Consider the following 16,948-nt stretch of genomic DNA (forward strand, 5'->3'; position numbering starts at 1 on the left):
TTTGACTTGAATTATATTCTACATAAACTGACATGAGTCATTTCATTGTGGCAGGGTAGAAGTCAGATGGATGGATGGATGGATGGATGGATGATAGATGATAGGATGGATGGATGGATGGATGGATGGATGGATGGAGAGAAAGAGATTTTTAAAAATATAAAAAATCTCTTGGCCAAAACTGAATTGGTACAGCCATGAGCCTTTCCCAAAAACTCTATTTTCCTTTTTGAAGCTGTGAAAGTAAATTCTCTTTCATCAAACTGAATGAGAAGTGGTAGGGGATATAGGCAAGACAATGTTTTGTGCACAACACTAGATTCTGTCTTGATTCTGCACAGGTATTGCTAGTGGATTATGTATCCCCTGAATAACCTACTCAAAGGAGCTGGGGAGGATCCATCAGACAGAGTGCCCTCCAGGCAAGACTTGACCATTTCGAAACTTGTCCAATGGCCTACAAAATATGCCTGTCCCCTTAAGAACATCCACTGGCAGTTGGAACAGTTGGAACTAAGAGTGAGAGCAACCATTCTTGATCTTCTCTTTCCTTTGATCTCCCTACTATGCAAGTCTAGAGAAAGGATTGAGGCCCTGTCCCTGAGACAGAGGTTAGCAGTTCAAGCAGGCATGAAGCTTGTGGGATCTGGGTTTTGTCTTTGTTTTTGTTTTTTTAACCATATATCACAAGTCCACCAACCAAGGCAAAAGAGTGTTGCAAAGGAGTGATTACATGGTTAGGATTAAGAAACAAGAATGGCTGCAAATGTAAGCTCAGTCAGGAAAGCCACTGTTGTATCACACAGTAGAAAATTCACATATCTAGTTTCCCGTGGTCCCATGTTTTCTTCATCTCAGCAGCTTCGGAAGAAGGAAAAAAACTTTTTTGTCTTGCTGTTGTTAAGTAACTGTGAGTCAAAATCAATCTTTATTGATTTACTGCAAATCGGCTAGCAGTATATCAGCTTATCCTGATTTATTTTCCTCCTATTACAGGCGGGAAAGCATGAGGAATCTGCATGGAAACCACATTTAGGGGGCTTTGAAATTTAATAAGGGGATAACGAATGGAGATATGGAAAGGACAAGAAGACATTCAAAATATGTTCTGAGTGTTTTGGAATTCTGAAGTCCATAAATCATAAATATTCAAATCTATAAATTTCCCGTTGATATTTTCACCAACAGAATTATTATTTAATTCTAAAGTATCAATTTCAAAAAATGGTTGAATGCCTGAAAAACTCCAGATTTGCCATAAATTTCAAGCCTTCGATCATAGGATGTGAGTCTTTGAATTTTCAATGTTTAGCAAAATTGTTCTGTTTGATGCTAAAGCTGACATTGCAGAAGACAAGCTACTACAAAAATGGGGAAAATAGATGACCAGTTCTTGCAAGGGTTTACTCCTGGCTTACTCCTGGTGAAGGATCGTTTAAGTCCTCATTCTGATCAATTCCCAGATAGAGGAACATGATGAATTCTTTGGCTGGTCCCTGAGCCTTTTTGAGAGGCTGAGAAAATGGATTCCTTGAGAGATAGTGATGAAGAAGATGGGATAGAAAAACCACTTCAGTCTCATGAAACCTATTTATGTCAAGGTAAGGTTCAAGATCATCAAGAACAGCCCTCTCTGAGTCTGGGGGAGGCTATTCTTTAACACAAATAGCTTCAGGTCCCATGAGGTATGGTCAGAAAAGCTGGGGAGATTTAATATGGATGAGTGAGAATTAAGGGAAGAGACAATTATTATTTTCAAATGTTGGAAAGGCATACTGTACAAGAGAACAAAAGTCTTGGAATGATAAGGAAGAACTTTGATAAGACAGAGAGAAATGTAAGAACTTCCCAACAGTATAATGAACTTCATTGAGACATGATGCTCTAGAAAAAAGTCAGTGGATGTGGTCCTGGTTATTACAGTGGCACCATGTCATGATGATTTGATCTTGAGCAATAAGGTTGGGCTAAGTGACTATTAAGGCCCATCTCACCTGTAATTGTCTGGCTTGGCATCCTAACAGCATCTATGTTGTATGTATGTGGGAAAGGACACATAACCAGGGAGGTCAGCCTAGAAATTATGTAATTTCATTAGCAGGTCTTTGCTACGTAAACTGACTTTGGCTTTGTGTATGAAAGCTGTATATATGATTTTGTTCCTATTGCAATTATGCTTCTTTTCTTCCAACTGCATTGCTGTTTTTACTCTCTTGTTGGCCACCCTGAGCATCAGATAATTGACAGAAAGGCAGAATATAAATTGCATCCATGCCTGGATAAATCGATCCATAACCAGGCTGGAGGAGCTAGGAGAGGTTTTGGCCTTTCTGCTTGTGTGTGTGTGCACGTGTGTGCACACATCCACACACATGTGATTTGTGTGCTTATTTGTTTTGCTAGGTTTGAAACAACTATACCAGTCCCAACAACTTTGTGATGTCACCTTGGGCGTAGAAGGAAGGAGCTTCCCTTGCCACAGGTGAGTCATCCCTACAGCCAGCTTGGGGAATCTATAGCCATATGGATATTGCTGAACTACACCTCTCAGCACCCCTCACTATCACAGCCACCATCTAGAGTTGCTGGGAAATCACACATCCTTCCTGAAAGACCACATGTTACTCCTGCCTGAGGTATAGATTTGCAGGCTTTGAAACTGACTTGTGACCGGATATACTTATTTTTATGCTTTTCCAATAGCCAGAGTCTATCCTACTGGAGAACAATAATAACAATGTGGTTCATAAATTGAGATTGGGTTCACACAACATGCTAGACTAGGCTGAAGTGGAGTTGAGTAGTTTGTGATTCAACATGTTGTGGGAACCCAGCCCTTGTTTTAACATGGAACAGGCTGTTAAATCATCCCTTTGGGCATCTCATGATTGTGAACCCAGGAATTGTGTCTTGTTAACCCAGATTTAGAGTTTGGTATGCTGTGGGAACCCAGCCTGACTCCTCCAAGGAACATGATTCTATCCCAAAGAAATGCATCTTGTGAATAACCAGGATTCTGTCATATCTGTATTGAGTTTCAGTCTGTTAGCTTCATCCAGGTCATGTCATCATTTAAGCAGAGATTGCTGCTGCTTAATTTAAGGTGGAAGAAAATAAGGTGCAGGGATGTGGGTAGATCAATGTATCTGAAATAAGCCGAAGATGCCAGATCACAATATAAGCCTACAATTAAGACCTATCCGGTTGATCAACATCACAGACATATCCAAACTTAGGCAACTCCCTCCTGTAGGATTTGCACATTGGTCTAAAGAGGCCTTCCTTATTAGGTTAAAAAGGGCATCCCTCATTGGTTTAAACACACAATAAAAAACTTGGTTATTCCAATCTGTTTTTAACTGAGTAAAATTATTGATCTGTCATGGCTAATACCACTGCTTATTAACGTGGAATTACCTTAGAGGTTTATTTTATCTGCTATGCTTGCTTTCTGATGATTTTGAACTGCAAACCTGTTCACCTGGCTAGAGGTGGGTAAGAAATTTCTTTTGTTGATGGTTTTAAAGGAATTTACCATAAAACACTGATCCTGGTAAGAGGTTTTTTGGGGGTTTTTTTCCCTTTTTTTAACTGTGGTAGAAAAAAACCCCAAGGATTTTTTAAAAGATGGCATTCAAAAAAGGGCAGGTACAACATACATCCGTAGCCCAGCCCTAAACTTGAGCCTGAAATATTTAGATTAAATAAATGTAAGAAATAGCACAATATAGAGTAATGACCACTTACCGGTACCAGTTTTTGCCAATAGCTCAAGAGGTCCTGGTATCTGCCTATCCTAAAACTGAGAATGATCTAGTTTAACTTTAAACTATGTGGACTTCAATTCCCAGAATTCCCCAGCCAGCATGGCTGGCTGGAAAATTCTGGGAGTTGGTCCACACAGCTTAAAGTGGCCAAAGTTGAGAAACTCTGGTCTAGAAAGAAACTCAGTCATAACAAAGACCTTGAGTGTTTTGACCAGTGGAGAGATTTTTGTCAAAAACAATAAATCAGTGCATAGGGCAATCAATTCCCTTCCCATCCCATCCTATCTCCAGATGAGTATCAACACCCAAAGCCATCATATTCTAATCGCCTTTGTTTTTTTCTTCCTGCAGGATGCTGCTGGCATCTGTTAGCCCTTATTTTAGAGATCTTTTCACCAGCGGCAACAGTGAGTCTCAAAATGGCGAGATTGTACTTGAGGACATGACTGCCTCCACACTCCACAGCTTGCTGGATTATCTCTACACAGAAGAATTGTCCCTCTCGGCAGAGACGGCCCAAGATCTTTTCACAGCCGCTAGCAAACTTCAAATTCTCCCACTGAAAGAAACAGTTGGAAGGTAATACTTTGTCAGGCTCTGCCTAAAATGAAAGTGATTCCTTTTCCAAGCATAATTCTCAGTCTCTTTAGCAAGATGTCCTAAGGAGAAAAAGATGGGGTTGCAAGAATTCTGGCAACTGAACTATTTCCCACCTACAACATTATATCCTCTACTCTTCACTGATCACAAGAACCTTGCAGGTGATTCTTTATAAAACTATCCAGTTTATCAGTCTGGGAACCCACTATCACACAACTCAAGAAACCCACTCTGAATAAGCAGGTCCTCCATACTGTCAAATTCCCAATATAGCAAAACCAGAACTTCAGAAGATTCAAATTTGGTCTAGTGATGAAGGCACCAGGCTAGAAAGCAGGAGACAGTGAGTTCTAGTCTCACCTTAGACATGAAAGCCAGCTGGGTGACTTTGGGCCAGTCACTCTCTCCCAGCCCAACTTCCCTCAAATAGTTTGAGGAAGGAGTATTAGGTATGTATGCTGCCTTGAGTTATTTATAAAAATAATAAAGGCAGGATAAAAAATTTAAGGAAAAAAAATACAGTAAGCATTACAATGCCAACTACATCAAAGTCAAGTCTCAAAGGATAAATATGCTTTGACTCCCTAATGTCAGAGGTGCACAACTTTTTAGAAGCTGGGTTCACACAATATGGTAGACTAAACTAAAATGAGGGTACTTCATTATTCAACATGTTGTGGGAAAACAGCCATTGTCTTAGCAACTTGTGTGAACCAGGCCATCAAGTAGAGCAGTGTTGTGCAAACTTGGCCACTTTAAGATGGGTGGACTTCAACTCCCAGAATTCTCCAGCCAGCCATGCTGGCTAGGGAATTCTGGGAGTTGAAGTCCACTCATCTTAAAGTGGCCAAGTTTGGACAACACTGATGTAGAGCCATCATAGGGTTGGCTAATTTGGGCAAAGCATGTTGTGTTGCACCCAGTGTGTTTACATTAACCTGGAGTGAGAACTTAGTGTGTTGTCTGAAACCAATCACTTCTTCTTCAAGGCATACTACCTGCCAAAAAGGGCACAGAGCTAGGATATTGACATGAGAGGACTAGGACAAAAACTAAACTTGATTTATATTTACATTTACATCTAAATGTAAATTAAACACAGTGCAATTTACTTTTTATTTAAATTAAACCATTAAAAGCCATTAATAGGAGTATCCCCCATGCCTTTCATAATTTTCCCTTTCTGCCTCATTAAAACGTATAATTGAATGGTAACTTTGGAGAGAGCTCTGGGGGTCATACCATAACCTTTCTGGGACTGCAAGCAGCTCTGGAGAATTCATGGGCTGAATTTTGCACTACACTTGGAAACCCATCTTTATGGATACTCCAAAAGGATACAGCTCATTGTGGCTGTTTCCTACATGAGCCTCCCACTTTTCTGTGCCAAGTGAAGTGCCACTGCTTAACCAGAGTTGCTTTCCTTTCAAAGAAGAAATCCGGGTTATTTACAAATGTACAGGTTGAATGTTGAGGGAGATGCTCAGAAATCCTTATCATCCTCAAATGTCCAGAGAGAAAATTGTAGCTTCTATCCTTCAGCATCTTTTGTTCTTTCAGTCCAACACCATCAGCAAGGTCTCAGTCATCTTTCCCAGGAAGTCTTAAGGACAACCGACTGCATCAGGCTAGAGGATGGCATGGGGGAGGGAGTTCCTCCCATTCAATCCCATGGGAGAGACTATTGATACAAAAGACATCTGAAGATAAAAAAGGGATTTCAAAGCCACATTGTAGCTTCAACCCAAACCAACACACAGTTGAATTTAATCATCTCTTCAAATCAAATCACCATACTGAATCATGGGATCAGTTTAGGGCATGCAATGAAGTTCAATGCCTCTGAACTGATCTGACAATTCTCATCAAATTTATTTGACTCAAGAATTTCTGTACAATTCCTGCAAGCTTATATCAGTTCTTACTATAAGCACTTGAGCTGAATTGCATTGCACTGCGCTGCACTGACAGCCAGGATTTGAACGGACTCATTGGATCTACAATGTGAATCAGATCTTGGGTGATTTATACACTCCCAGTACTACCTGGCACCCTAAACAGAAAGCATCTAGAGTGAGTTTTCACCTAAAGATAAAATAGATGAAGGCATTAGTAAAAATGGTTGACTCTGCATTTATCTTTACTTTTCTATCAGGTTTCTTGAGTTGAACATCTCCATGGGTAATTGCCTCAGCGTGTATGGCTTGGCTTATGAGTTCAATCATCCACCCTTGCTCCAAGCAGCTCTATGCTACATTGAACAACACTTTGGACCCCTCACAAAGCAAGAAGCTTTCCTGGGCCTGGACTCGGGTGCTTTGATTAATCTTATCTGCTCAGACCAATTGGAGATAGCTTCTGAACTGATCATCTATCAGGCTGTACGCAGCTGGGTGGAAGCTGCAACCTCCACACGTCTCCCACTGTTTAAGAAGCTTCTTGGACATGTCCGCTTTCCACTGCTCACTCATGATGAGCTCGTTGATGTCCAGGCAGATATTGCAGAATATTATCGCCATGTGCGCCTTAGGTGGAAAGACCTGGATGGGGCAGGGAGGTTGCAAGAGAGTGGCGGGCTCAGAAAAGGCATGTATGACAACTATTTTGTGTGTGTAGAGGTTAATGAAAACAGGACCCAGGATGGAGACAACTCAGAATCCTATCTCCATTGTTTTGATCCTCATGCAGAGAAGTGGGAGAAGTTACCACCAGTGAAGTATCTGAGCTACCCTGGATGTGCTTCCATGGGATGCAAACTTTATTTGTCTGGTGGTCAGAAGGACAATTGTACATTTGTTGATACTCTTCATGAGTACAGTTCCTTGACCAGTCAATGGATGCAGCTTCCATCTATGAGCACAACCCGGGCAGTGCACCCCTTCCTAGCCTGCAACAAGAAACTCTATGCTCTGGGAGGCGCCAATGGCTCGGGTCCTCTCTCTTCTGCTGAGGTCTTCTGTGTGGAGGAGAATACTTGGACTTCTATTGCTAACCTACCCCTTGCTTTGATGTACCCTGCTTCGGCAGTGCTCAAGAATAAGCTCTACCTGATAGGGGGGAAAGCTTCCCGGAGCTACCGGGGCCTTCTTATCTATGACACCAGTGCCGATTGGTGGAGTGAGGTGCCAATGGAGTTTGCCTGTTATGGAGCAGCTGCCGTCCCAGTTGGAAATGGGATATATGTTTTTGGTGGATACTTGGAGGAGAGGGGCACTGTTCTAGTCCATGCTGCAATGGCCAGTGAAGAGGTTCCCTCCTGTACCAAGGGTAGCTTTTACCTCTGTGAGAATGGCAGAGTGAATTTGGAAGTCAGCATACCCGAACTGCCCATAGCCTTGGCATTTGCTTGTGCAATGGAGTGGCAAGGTAAGATTTACCTGTTAGCAGGCAAAGATGATAACAATTCCTATAACACAAGCTACAGCTGGGTACCCGAGGACACAAGTTGGACCCAGTGCCCAGAAGAAATCCCTGTGGCCAATGAGGCGAAAATGTTCAACTGCGCAACCCTGAAGATGCCCAAAAAGCCAATCCGAGTTCTTCTGCTTGCAACAACAGCAAGGGCCGCTGTGACTGGGGTGGACGATGCCAAAAAAGGACAACCAGGTTCTTACTCAAAAGAAGGCTGTGGGCTAAACTGCTGTTGGGGTGGAAGTTAATGCCGAATGGCTCCCCCAATCCCCCTTGTTCTTTGGCTTTTAGCAATGGGCTCGCACAAAAGAAGACAGGCTCTTCCAAACGTAGGAATCCTCTGCCTGCAGGGCTGATGCACTTCATGGATGTTACCCTTGAAACAATGAGGCTGCTTGAGATGGACGTATCACAGGACCAATACCATCAGCACTCTATTCATCCTTTCCGCCATTTATGAAATGGTTACATCTTTGTTAGGCTTGTATTAAAAAGCCCTGACTCTATTTGAATTTTTTGCTATTTTCTCCATCCTCTGCGACCAGCTGGAAATTGTTTAATTCATCCTTTTATTTATTCCATTTTACCTTGCCCTTCCTCTGAATGATTCCACGCTGTTTCCATGTAGGTCCCAGCCAGGCAGTTCAGATATGGTCTGCTTCGCTCTGAAGGCAGAAGCTGCCCCGTGTACCTTCACATTACATAAATCAGGGTGAACGTATCTAATCCTGATTTTCTAATTGCAACAATGAAAGTTATTAGTTGGGTTCAAGCATTATTTTAAGTTGGGAGTTGTTTTAATTATAGTCTGTTGGATAAGCCACAATGGCTGGGTCCACGTGTCTTCCAAGTCATAAACTGATTTACAGCCAGTATGAGCAAGTGCTAAGCCTCAATCATGCTAAGCCATAATCAAGCAAGCCACCTTATAGCTGAACTCAGCGTGGAACCCAAGCACACATACACAGACACAATTTTCTTCTCTTTGTTGGCCTTGGTTACGAGAAACTATGGTCTCCAGGTTAATTATTGGCAGTCTTAGCCAGTTCCTATCATTTAAGTGGCAAGGTAAGAGTAGTACACCATAGAGAACTTTTTTCCCCCCTATTCACTTTGATAAAAGGGAATTTGCTTCCAAAAATTCTTTCAAAGGAGAACAGACTTTCAGTGAAATCTTATGGGTGGATTGTGGTAGTCTTGAAATTACTTAGTGACAAGGTAGCCAGGGACTTTCCAACTGAATGCCCTCGAGATAGATCTGACTACAATTTCCAGAATCCCTTATATAAATCTGGAAGACACCAGGCTGGGGTAAACAATATTTCCCTGCTAGTTGATTCCTCTTTTTGTAAAGATGAAGAATCAAGGTAGGTCAACAAGATAGGTTCTAGCTGAACCTAATTTGCAAAACAAAAACCAGTTTAGATACTGGGACCACTAATAATCCAGGCTTTCAATGCAATTAAAAGAAATGAATTTCACATTTACTTCTGCAAAGCACAGATGATAGGGAGTTGAATAGAAGCATGTGAAATATCCTTCAATTGGCCCTACAGTATCATTTTTAAAAGAAGATAGCAAAAAATCCCCAAGAAATACTCTGTGTAAATAAAGAAAAACAGACAAACTACCTGCCAGTGTATTTAAAGAAAGTTTAGTTGGTAGAAGGGTTTTGACTTATCTGGGGAAAAGGGAAGCCAACAAAACCACCACAGACACGCAAACACACACGAATATATTTTCTTAACCTTATAGTATTATAGTTACCTGCATGAAAAGAAAGTTCTTACAGAAAACATGGCTTCAAGAAACATTGGTTGGCCTCAGAACATCTTTGGACGTGATTCCAAAGGAAACAAGAATCTGGAGATACGTAGATCTGGATTTATGAAATGAACAGTGGGTTGGACCATCATCACGTGAAGGTCTGCCTCTGATATAAATGGTCAAGATAGCTAATTAGACATTGATTCAGAACTGCTTCACCTGAATAAATTCATATTACTATCATGGTTAGCCAGTTCATGAACACCTAACCAATTTAGATGAATTGAATATTGTGGTTTTTTAAAAAAATAGAGTAACAGTTGTATTATAGGTATTACAGTTGTGAAAAATATCAGATTTAAAATGAACGCTTGACTCGTGCAGAGCTGGCTTAACAGAGGTCTGGAAGCTAGCAATTTAAGAACAGTGAGCCAGTGTTTTTGTAGCCAAGGGACACATTTAACATTTTTGGAGACACTGAGGGCCACGTCACAGATATATGTGGAACTTGTTTTTTTTTAAAAAAACAAATGTTTGGAGATTGACAGTTTTTAAACAATGATATGCCCATTTTAGTACTATATACCATTTGCACCTGTTTCCCATCTCCAAACAGCTAGACATTGTGCCATCAGCTTTCTGCATGCGTGGTCAAAGGTCATCCTATGACTTGTGGCTCACCCCTCCTTTCAATAATTCATTAGTCTATCCTGGAATATAAAGGTTCAAAGAATCATAGAATAGATGAGTTGGAAGGTCTATTTTAAGATAACTAGTCCAAACCTTGCTCAGGGCAGGAATTCAATAAATCAACCCTGAGGGGTAGCCATCCAGCCCCCATTCGAAAACCCCTTGGCCATCTCATAAAGCTTCTAATATAGGTGCAATCCCCATCTATTCAACTAGAAATATTTGGAGGGAAGGACAGTGCTATCTAGAATTCATATATTCATAGAACCATTGAATGTATGATAGGTTTCCTGAATATGTGCAGGAATCTACTTAAACATCCCAAGCAGGCTATATTTAAACCTCCAGTACACTGGAGTCACCACTGTTCAAAGCCTCACTTTCATTACATAACAGGTCATACCCTACAAGAAATTTCACCTAACATTCAGCCTCAATGGTCTTTATTTTCAGCTGTTTGGTCCTTATTCTTCAGTTTATATGACCATTTCTTTTCATTTATCCCTGTCACAATAATCCTGTGAGATATGTTGGGCTTCTCCAAGGTCACTCAGTGACTTTCAAGGTTGTTCTGTCAGCTGCACAGTCTAGTGGAGATTTGAACTTGGGTCTTCTGCAGTGCGAGCCCTAAATCATAATCACGAAACGAGTGGGCCTCATGCAGAAAATCAAATACATTTTGGTGCATTTTTACTGGGAAAGACAAACACTAATCATACTTTGCTTGATTCCAGCGTTCATCATACTGAAAGGACTGGTGGGAGTGAATGCCTACATTCATTCTCACTGGACTTTATAGCAGGGTTTTTTTATATATATCCCTAACTGTGTGAATAGTTGGAAAAATCAACGGCAGTTGAAAAAGAAGCTGACAGAAGACAAGGTGGCTAGATACTATCACTGATGACACAAGCATAAGCTGTCAAGAACTCAAAGAAGCAGTTACTGACAGATAATCTTGGCAAAATGAAGTCTAACCATCTGCAAAGAGAAGCGACTGAATGACTGAATAACAGCAACAACTGTCCGCATAGATGTTTATGGATCAAAACCATGCCAGAAAAATCAAGTTTTGAAGTGCAACATACAATGAATTAAAAAAAAAAAAACTTTTATTGCATGATTATTTAGTAAAGCACCTTTTAGAACACACAGGTCAAATGCAGCCTTCTAACTCTTACCCCCATCCTGTTCTGGATTTGAACCAGAAAGTTGGTTGGTTCACATCAGCCTTTCAGATCAGGAATCAGATACCTCAAGGATTCCAGGAATTATCGTTTATTGTTGTAGGACAGTGTTTCTTAATCCTGGCATCTTTAAGATATGTGGACTTCAACTCCCAGAATTCCCCAGCCAGCATGCTTAGTCCACATGTCTTAAAGTTGCCAAGGTTGAAAAACACTGTTGTAGGGTGTAATAACAGAATCTTGAAAGCCTGTCAGACTTTCTCTCTACCCCATCTGATCCCAAACAGACTTAAGGCAGAGTTCTTTTGACTTTCTTTCTCATACTTCTCTTTCCCAGGACTGAACTGTCATTCTTCCTCCCTTAATGGCTCATACATTTCTCATCCAAGTTATCTCTACATTCACATACAGCCATGATGTTCAACCTTGGCAACTTTACGATGTGTGGATTTCAATTCTGGGAGTAGAAGCCCACACTTCTTAAAGTTGCCAAGGTTGAAGAACACTGCTTTACAGTGCAGGATGGAAAAGGTCCAGATGCAAAAATCTTTTTGTTTTGGCCTCACCTTTTGAGCTGTGGCTGTACTTGCTGTCTGAATGTGGAACAGCTGCTCCTATTTTAAAATCTCAAGCACCCAATAAACTATACTGCCATCTTTATATTGCATTTCTGGGCTTCGGTTTTACTTGTTTTTGTCAAGGCCCGGTTGCCAGTTTTCTAGTTAGCTTGTTTTATTTTATTTGTCACGAGCACAATGAAGCTTTAAAAATACTGCATCAGTCAATGAGCATAAGAAGCAAAACAGTGTGTACATTTTTGTAAGAGACAGAGGACATTTCTGAATGTGTGCAATATTCTTTGAGAAGGAAAGGCTGGTCACAGGGGACTGATGAGCTCATTACTTGTTTATACGGGCTGCCCCCAAAAGATCATAACTGAACCAAATTACAGTCATACACTTACGAAGGAAAAGTTACTTCTGCCTCTGAATGCATGGAGGTTGATTGCAAAGTAGTCACACTGTCCTCTAAAATTTTGTTGCACCTGGTATATATTATATAAAGTTAATTGTCTCTCTGCTACTGGGTAGAATATCTGTCTTGGTAGAAGTCATTCTGAATTGAAGGGACATGGTAAATTGCCATACTGTTTGCAGACAGAGAAATGGAGGATCTTCTTTCACTAAATATTCTCTAGGGTAAAAATTCATTCTGTGTCATTTCTTGAGGAAGAACACCATGGAAGTGGGTTAGCAATTGGTCACCATTTTGCATCTCTCACAATGCCTTGAGCCTGGCATCCTTCCCCAGCATGAAAGGGAGAAAATAGAAGCTGAGCAACACCATCATCCCCCCAAAATGGCAAGGAATATTTTGCATAATTATTCTTATGTTAAGTATAAGCTTTAAAAGACATGCTTTCTAAGTAATGTGGGCTCAGCTCTCATTATTTGTCAGAATCAGTCACCCTGAATGCACTACATCCTCCATTTTATTTGCATACTAAAGTGGTGAAAGAGTCAACTTTGTTTTTTTCCATGTGGTAAAGTGAGGAAAAAGAGACAAAATCAAAGACTGCTCTGTGACACAAGACACATGACCAGTCAACTTTGTCCAGATTAGAGATTTTGACTCCACATCACATTTTTCCCTTGCTGTCCTGATCACATATTGGCTTTCTCTTTCCTCTCGCTAAAGAGGCTGGTGCCTCTTCTAAATAATCCTTAATCTTGCTCCCCTATGTCCAGCTTTTATGTCTTAGCTTAGCAGCAGACTCCAACAGTTTTGTTCAACCCTCTATCTGGCTCCATCTTCCCTAAAACTCTCTCATACTACAGTGCCTTTCTCCCAATCTGGTGTCCTCTCCTTCTCTCAAATATCTTGCAATTCCTTCTTGCATTTCCCAATAAAAATTGCCCAGATGTATCTGGTTGGAAGCCTTCCTTTATATTTTGCCTTAAATGAAAGTGTGTAGACCAGGCCAGTTATGTGTTTAATAACTGTACAATTGCTAGTACACATACTGTATCAACTGCAAATGCATTGTTATTGGGGGCCTTTGAGGAGAAAGTCAGTGCAGCTGAGATTCTACAGACAGAATGGAAACACCAAAGGGTCATCATGCTGGACTTTCCCTTTCTTCTTGAATCAAGAAGAAAATCAAAGGGTATAATCTTTTCTGCCATTCCAAGTCACTTTACTTTTAATATTAAACAGGACAAAGTGTGGTGTATAAATAAAATCTATTAAACAGAACATACTTGTTTGTGCCTGTACATTATATTCCAGCAATATGAATATTGTGAGGAAATATTGTACCTCAAAACTGAATAGCCAACTTGAGTGCTCATATAAATGGAAAGAAGGGAAATAATAATAATAATAACAACAACAACAACAAATATATATATATATATTATAATAATAATAACAACAACAATAACATATTAATAATAATAATAATAATAATAATAATAATAATAATAATAATAATAATAATAAAAGAGACAGAGGGGCTAATTCTGGCTGCACAAGACCAAGCCTTAAGAAAAAATGCATATACAGAATTGAGAAGACAGCAACAGTCAGCAAATGCTGCCTCCACAAAGAAGCTGAAGAAACAGTGGACCACCTAGTCAGCTGCTGCAAGAAGATCACACAGACTGACTACAAACAACAGCAGGACAAAGCAGTGGCAATCATGCATTGGGATATCTCCAAGAAATACCATTTGCCTGCAAGTGAGAACTGGTGGGACCACAAAACAGACAAAGTAATAGAAAATGAAGAAGCCAAAGTGCTCTGGGACTTTAGAATTCAAACAGACAAGCACCTGCCACACAACACCCTGACTTAACAACTGTTGAAAAGAAAGACAAAAAAGTCTGGAGAGTGGACATTGCTATACCTGGATACAGCAGAAGAGAAGAGAAAGTATTGGAGAAAATCACAAAATATAAAGACCTGCAAATAGAAGTAGAACAACTATGGCAAAAGAAAGCAAAGGTGGTACCAATAGTTATAGGCACCTTACGTGCAATCCCAAAACATCTGGAGCACCACTTGAATACCATCAGCATTGACAAAATCACCATCAGTCAATTGCAAAAGGCAACCTTATTTGGAACAGCTTATATACTGCGACGATACCTTTAACACCATCAAACAAAAACATGTGCCCACCCCAGGTCCTTGGGAAGGACTCAATATGTGGATAAAAATGCCAAATCCAGTCTAAACAACTGGCTGACTGCGACCAACCATAATAATGGCATTCATTCACTCATTCATTCATTCAGTGCACTTTTAGACCACTCAAGAATCAGAACCATACGGGCAGTGTATAAGTAAATTAACTTTCAAAAACACAAAATAGTAAATAGTAATAAAGGATGAAAACAACACATAATATAACCAGCAAAAAAATTAAAGAGCATAGACATCCAAAAGCATTAAAAGAAATTCAAATAAATGCTTAGAAAACCAGGAGGAGTCTGGTAGCATCTTTTCAGACTAACAAATTTCATTAATAAAAGGTAACACCTTTTCAGATGAACACATATTATTAATAAAATAATAAAATATTAATAATATATGTTCATCTGAAAAGGTGTTACCAGATTTCTGTCAGGTTCAGCCCAAGAAACTCCACGGGACGATTCTGGAATTGCTCAGTTATTTTATTAGCTTGCACCTGCTAGACAGAATCTTGCCAGACTAACTCTAACTCCCAAAGTCTGCAACTAAACACTCTGATTCCTTAGGGTGGTGCCAGTCTCATCCTCTTAGATTTCACACGCTCAGGTTGCAGGCTGAGGAGATGCTTAAGATTCTCTTTTTTATATATAATATTTTATTAAGATTTTAAAGATATTTTAAAATATAAGATTCTTCTCCCCATGACCTCCTCACTCAAGTCCTCCATCACATCTCTTATGATTTTTGGCTACCATAGACTATTGCAGCTCTCCTCCTACAAAGTAGAGAATTATTAAAAAGTATTAACCTGGTACTAAAAAGACCATCTCAGGGGAGGGCATTCCATAAATGGCCTGGTCAGAACTGGAAAAGCCCTGTCTCAGGTATTTACCCACTCAGTCTTGCTTGGTATTCTCACTACCCTCTTTCAGACTAATGGAAAGTTCTCTATCATTTCTCAGAGGCAATCCCATGTACAGTATAAACACATTGCAGTGATCTAGTAATCCACTTTCCACTCAGTATTTTCTAATTCTGTGGGCTCATATAATGGGCATTGCCTACAGTAAGATAATGTGAATTTGACCTTGAGTTTTGAAGAGACTGCTTGGAATAGCTTCATGATAGGTATGTTGAGGACAATAGTGCTGTTCAGTCACTTCTTTGCAGAGAAGGCCAAAATAAGCTTGTGCCAAGTCTTGCAGCAAATTCCATTTCAGCTTTCTCTTGCTTATGCAGAGCCAAGAACAGCTTCTAGTTGTTTCAAAGGCAACAGCAGTCCTTGTTTCACAGATGGTGCAAACTTGTGCTTTGGCTCAACTCAGTCAACCCCATAATGCAAATAAGGGGATAAAAAAAGATAGCTGCAACTGACAGAGAAGGTCCTAGATGACCCAGAGTCTGGATTTACTCAATAGGCTAAAAAAAATATCTAGGTTAACACAATACAACTCCTGCAAGCCCAAATTATGCTTTAAGATTATGGTTGGTTCACATAATATTTAGACCTGGATTCCCACCACTGACTGAGCCACTTAGAGATCCCTCCTTTCTTTAAAAAGAAATGGCTGGGTGGACAAAAGATGCTAAATGTGAGCTTAGCAAACCATGGTTTCAGGCAGAGCGCTGAACCCAAACCTGTCTGCCACAGGTTGTCCATCAAACCGTACTTTAATAAATCATGAATTAGCATGACTGGTGAAGCCAATAGTGACTTCAATTAATGTGGAGAATCTCCTGACAACTCAACTTTGACAAGTCTCAACAATCCTAAAACAAAAAGTTGCCTAGATCTCTGTTTTTCACCTTGCTCCCTTTGCTGGAATGGCTGTGTGATTATTTTAAATTCTAACAACAAGGGTCCACCCATGCTGCCTTCTGAACAATAGGTTTACCAGAATTCCCTACAGAACTTTGAAGGGGATTCCTGCTGGTAAGCAAAACACCTTAATTGAAAACAGTGAGTTAAAGAGCTTTTAACTCACAGCAAAATTGAACCTTTCACTCTCCGCTCATCTGTCTGATGTGTTTTCAATGTGATGGCAGCAGTAAGAGATCATATCGCTGTGAGGGAATGTAATCAAATGGATACCAAAACATTGCTCCTGGCTTTAATTTATTATTCTGTTAAGGATTTCACCATGGTAACCAATTAAAATTTATGTCCAACCAAATGAAAACAGTGGTACTTGTTTCTGTGTCCCAGAGACAGAGGCCAAATCCTTCAGAGAAACTGGTGCCAAATGATACTTTTTCTATCTTCCCCCATTTGCTTTTTAAATTTTACCCAGCCTGCAGGAGCATGGACAGTGACAATATTTTAACTTA

The 16,948-nt window shown here is 40.1% G+C and overlaps 1 protein-coding gene across 1 annotated transcript; it reads left to right on the top strand.

Annotated features, from left to right (window-relative positions):
* Window positions 1–1,522: 1,522 nt before the first annotated feature.
* LOC103066951 (kelch-like protein 26) lies at window positions 1,523–8,026 on the top strand. Its single transcript, XM_007438561.2, has 4 exons — window positions 1,523–1,601; window positions 2,404–2,482; window positions 4,119–4,346; window positions 6,523–8,026. Exons 1-4 carry the CDS (start codon window positions 1,523–1,525, stop codon window positions 8,024–8,026), a joined length of 1,890 nt encoding a protein of 629 aa, XP_007438623.2.
* Window positions 8,027–16,948: the final 8,922 nt, after the last annotated feature.

This window comes from Python bivittatus, unplaced genomic scaffold, assembly GCF_059951505.1.
Source record: "Python bivittatus isolate LINGU-HERP-01145 unplaced genomic scaffold, Pbiv_v1 ctg000590_np1212, whole genome shotgun sequence".
Lineage (NCBI taxonomy): Eukaryota > Metazoa > Chordata > Lepidosauria > Squamata > Pythonidae > Python > Python bivittatus.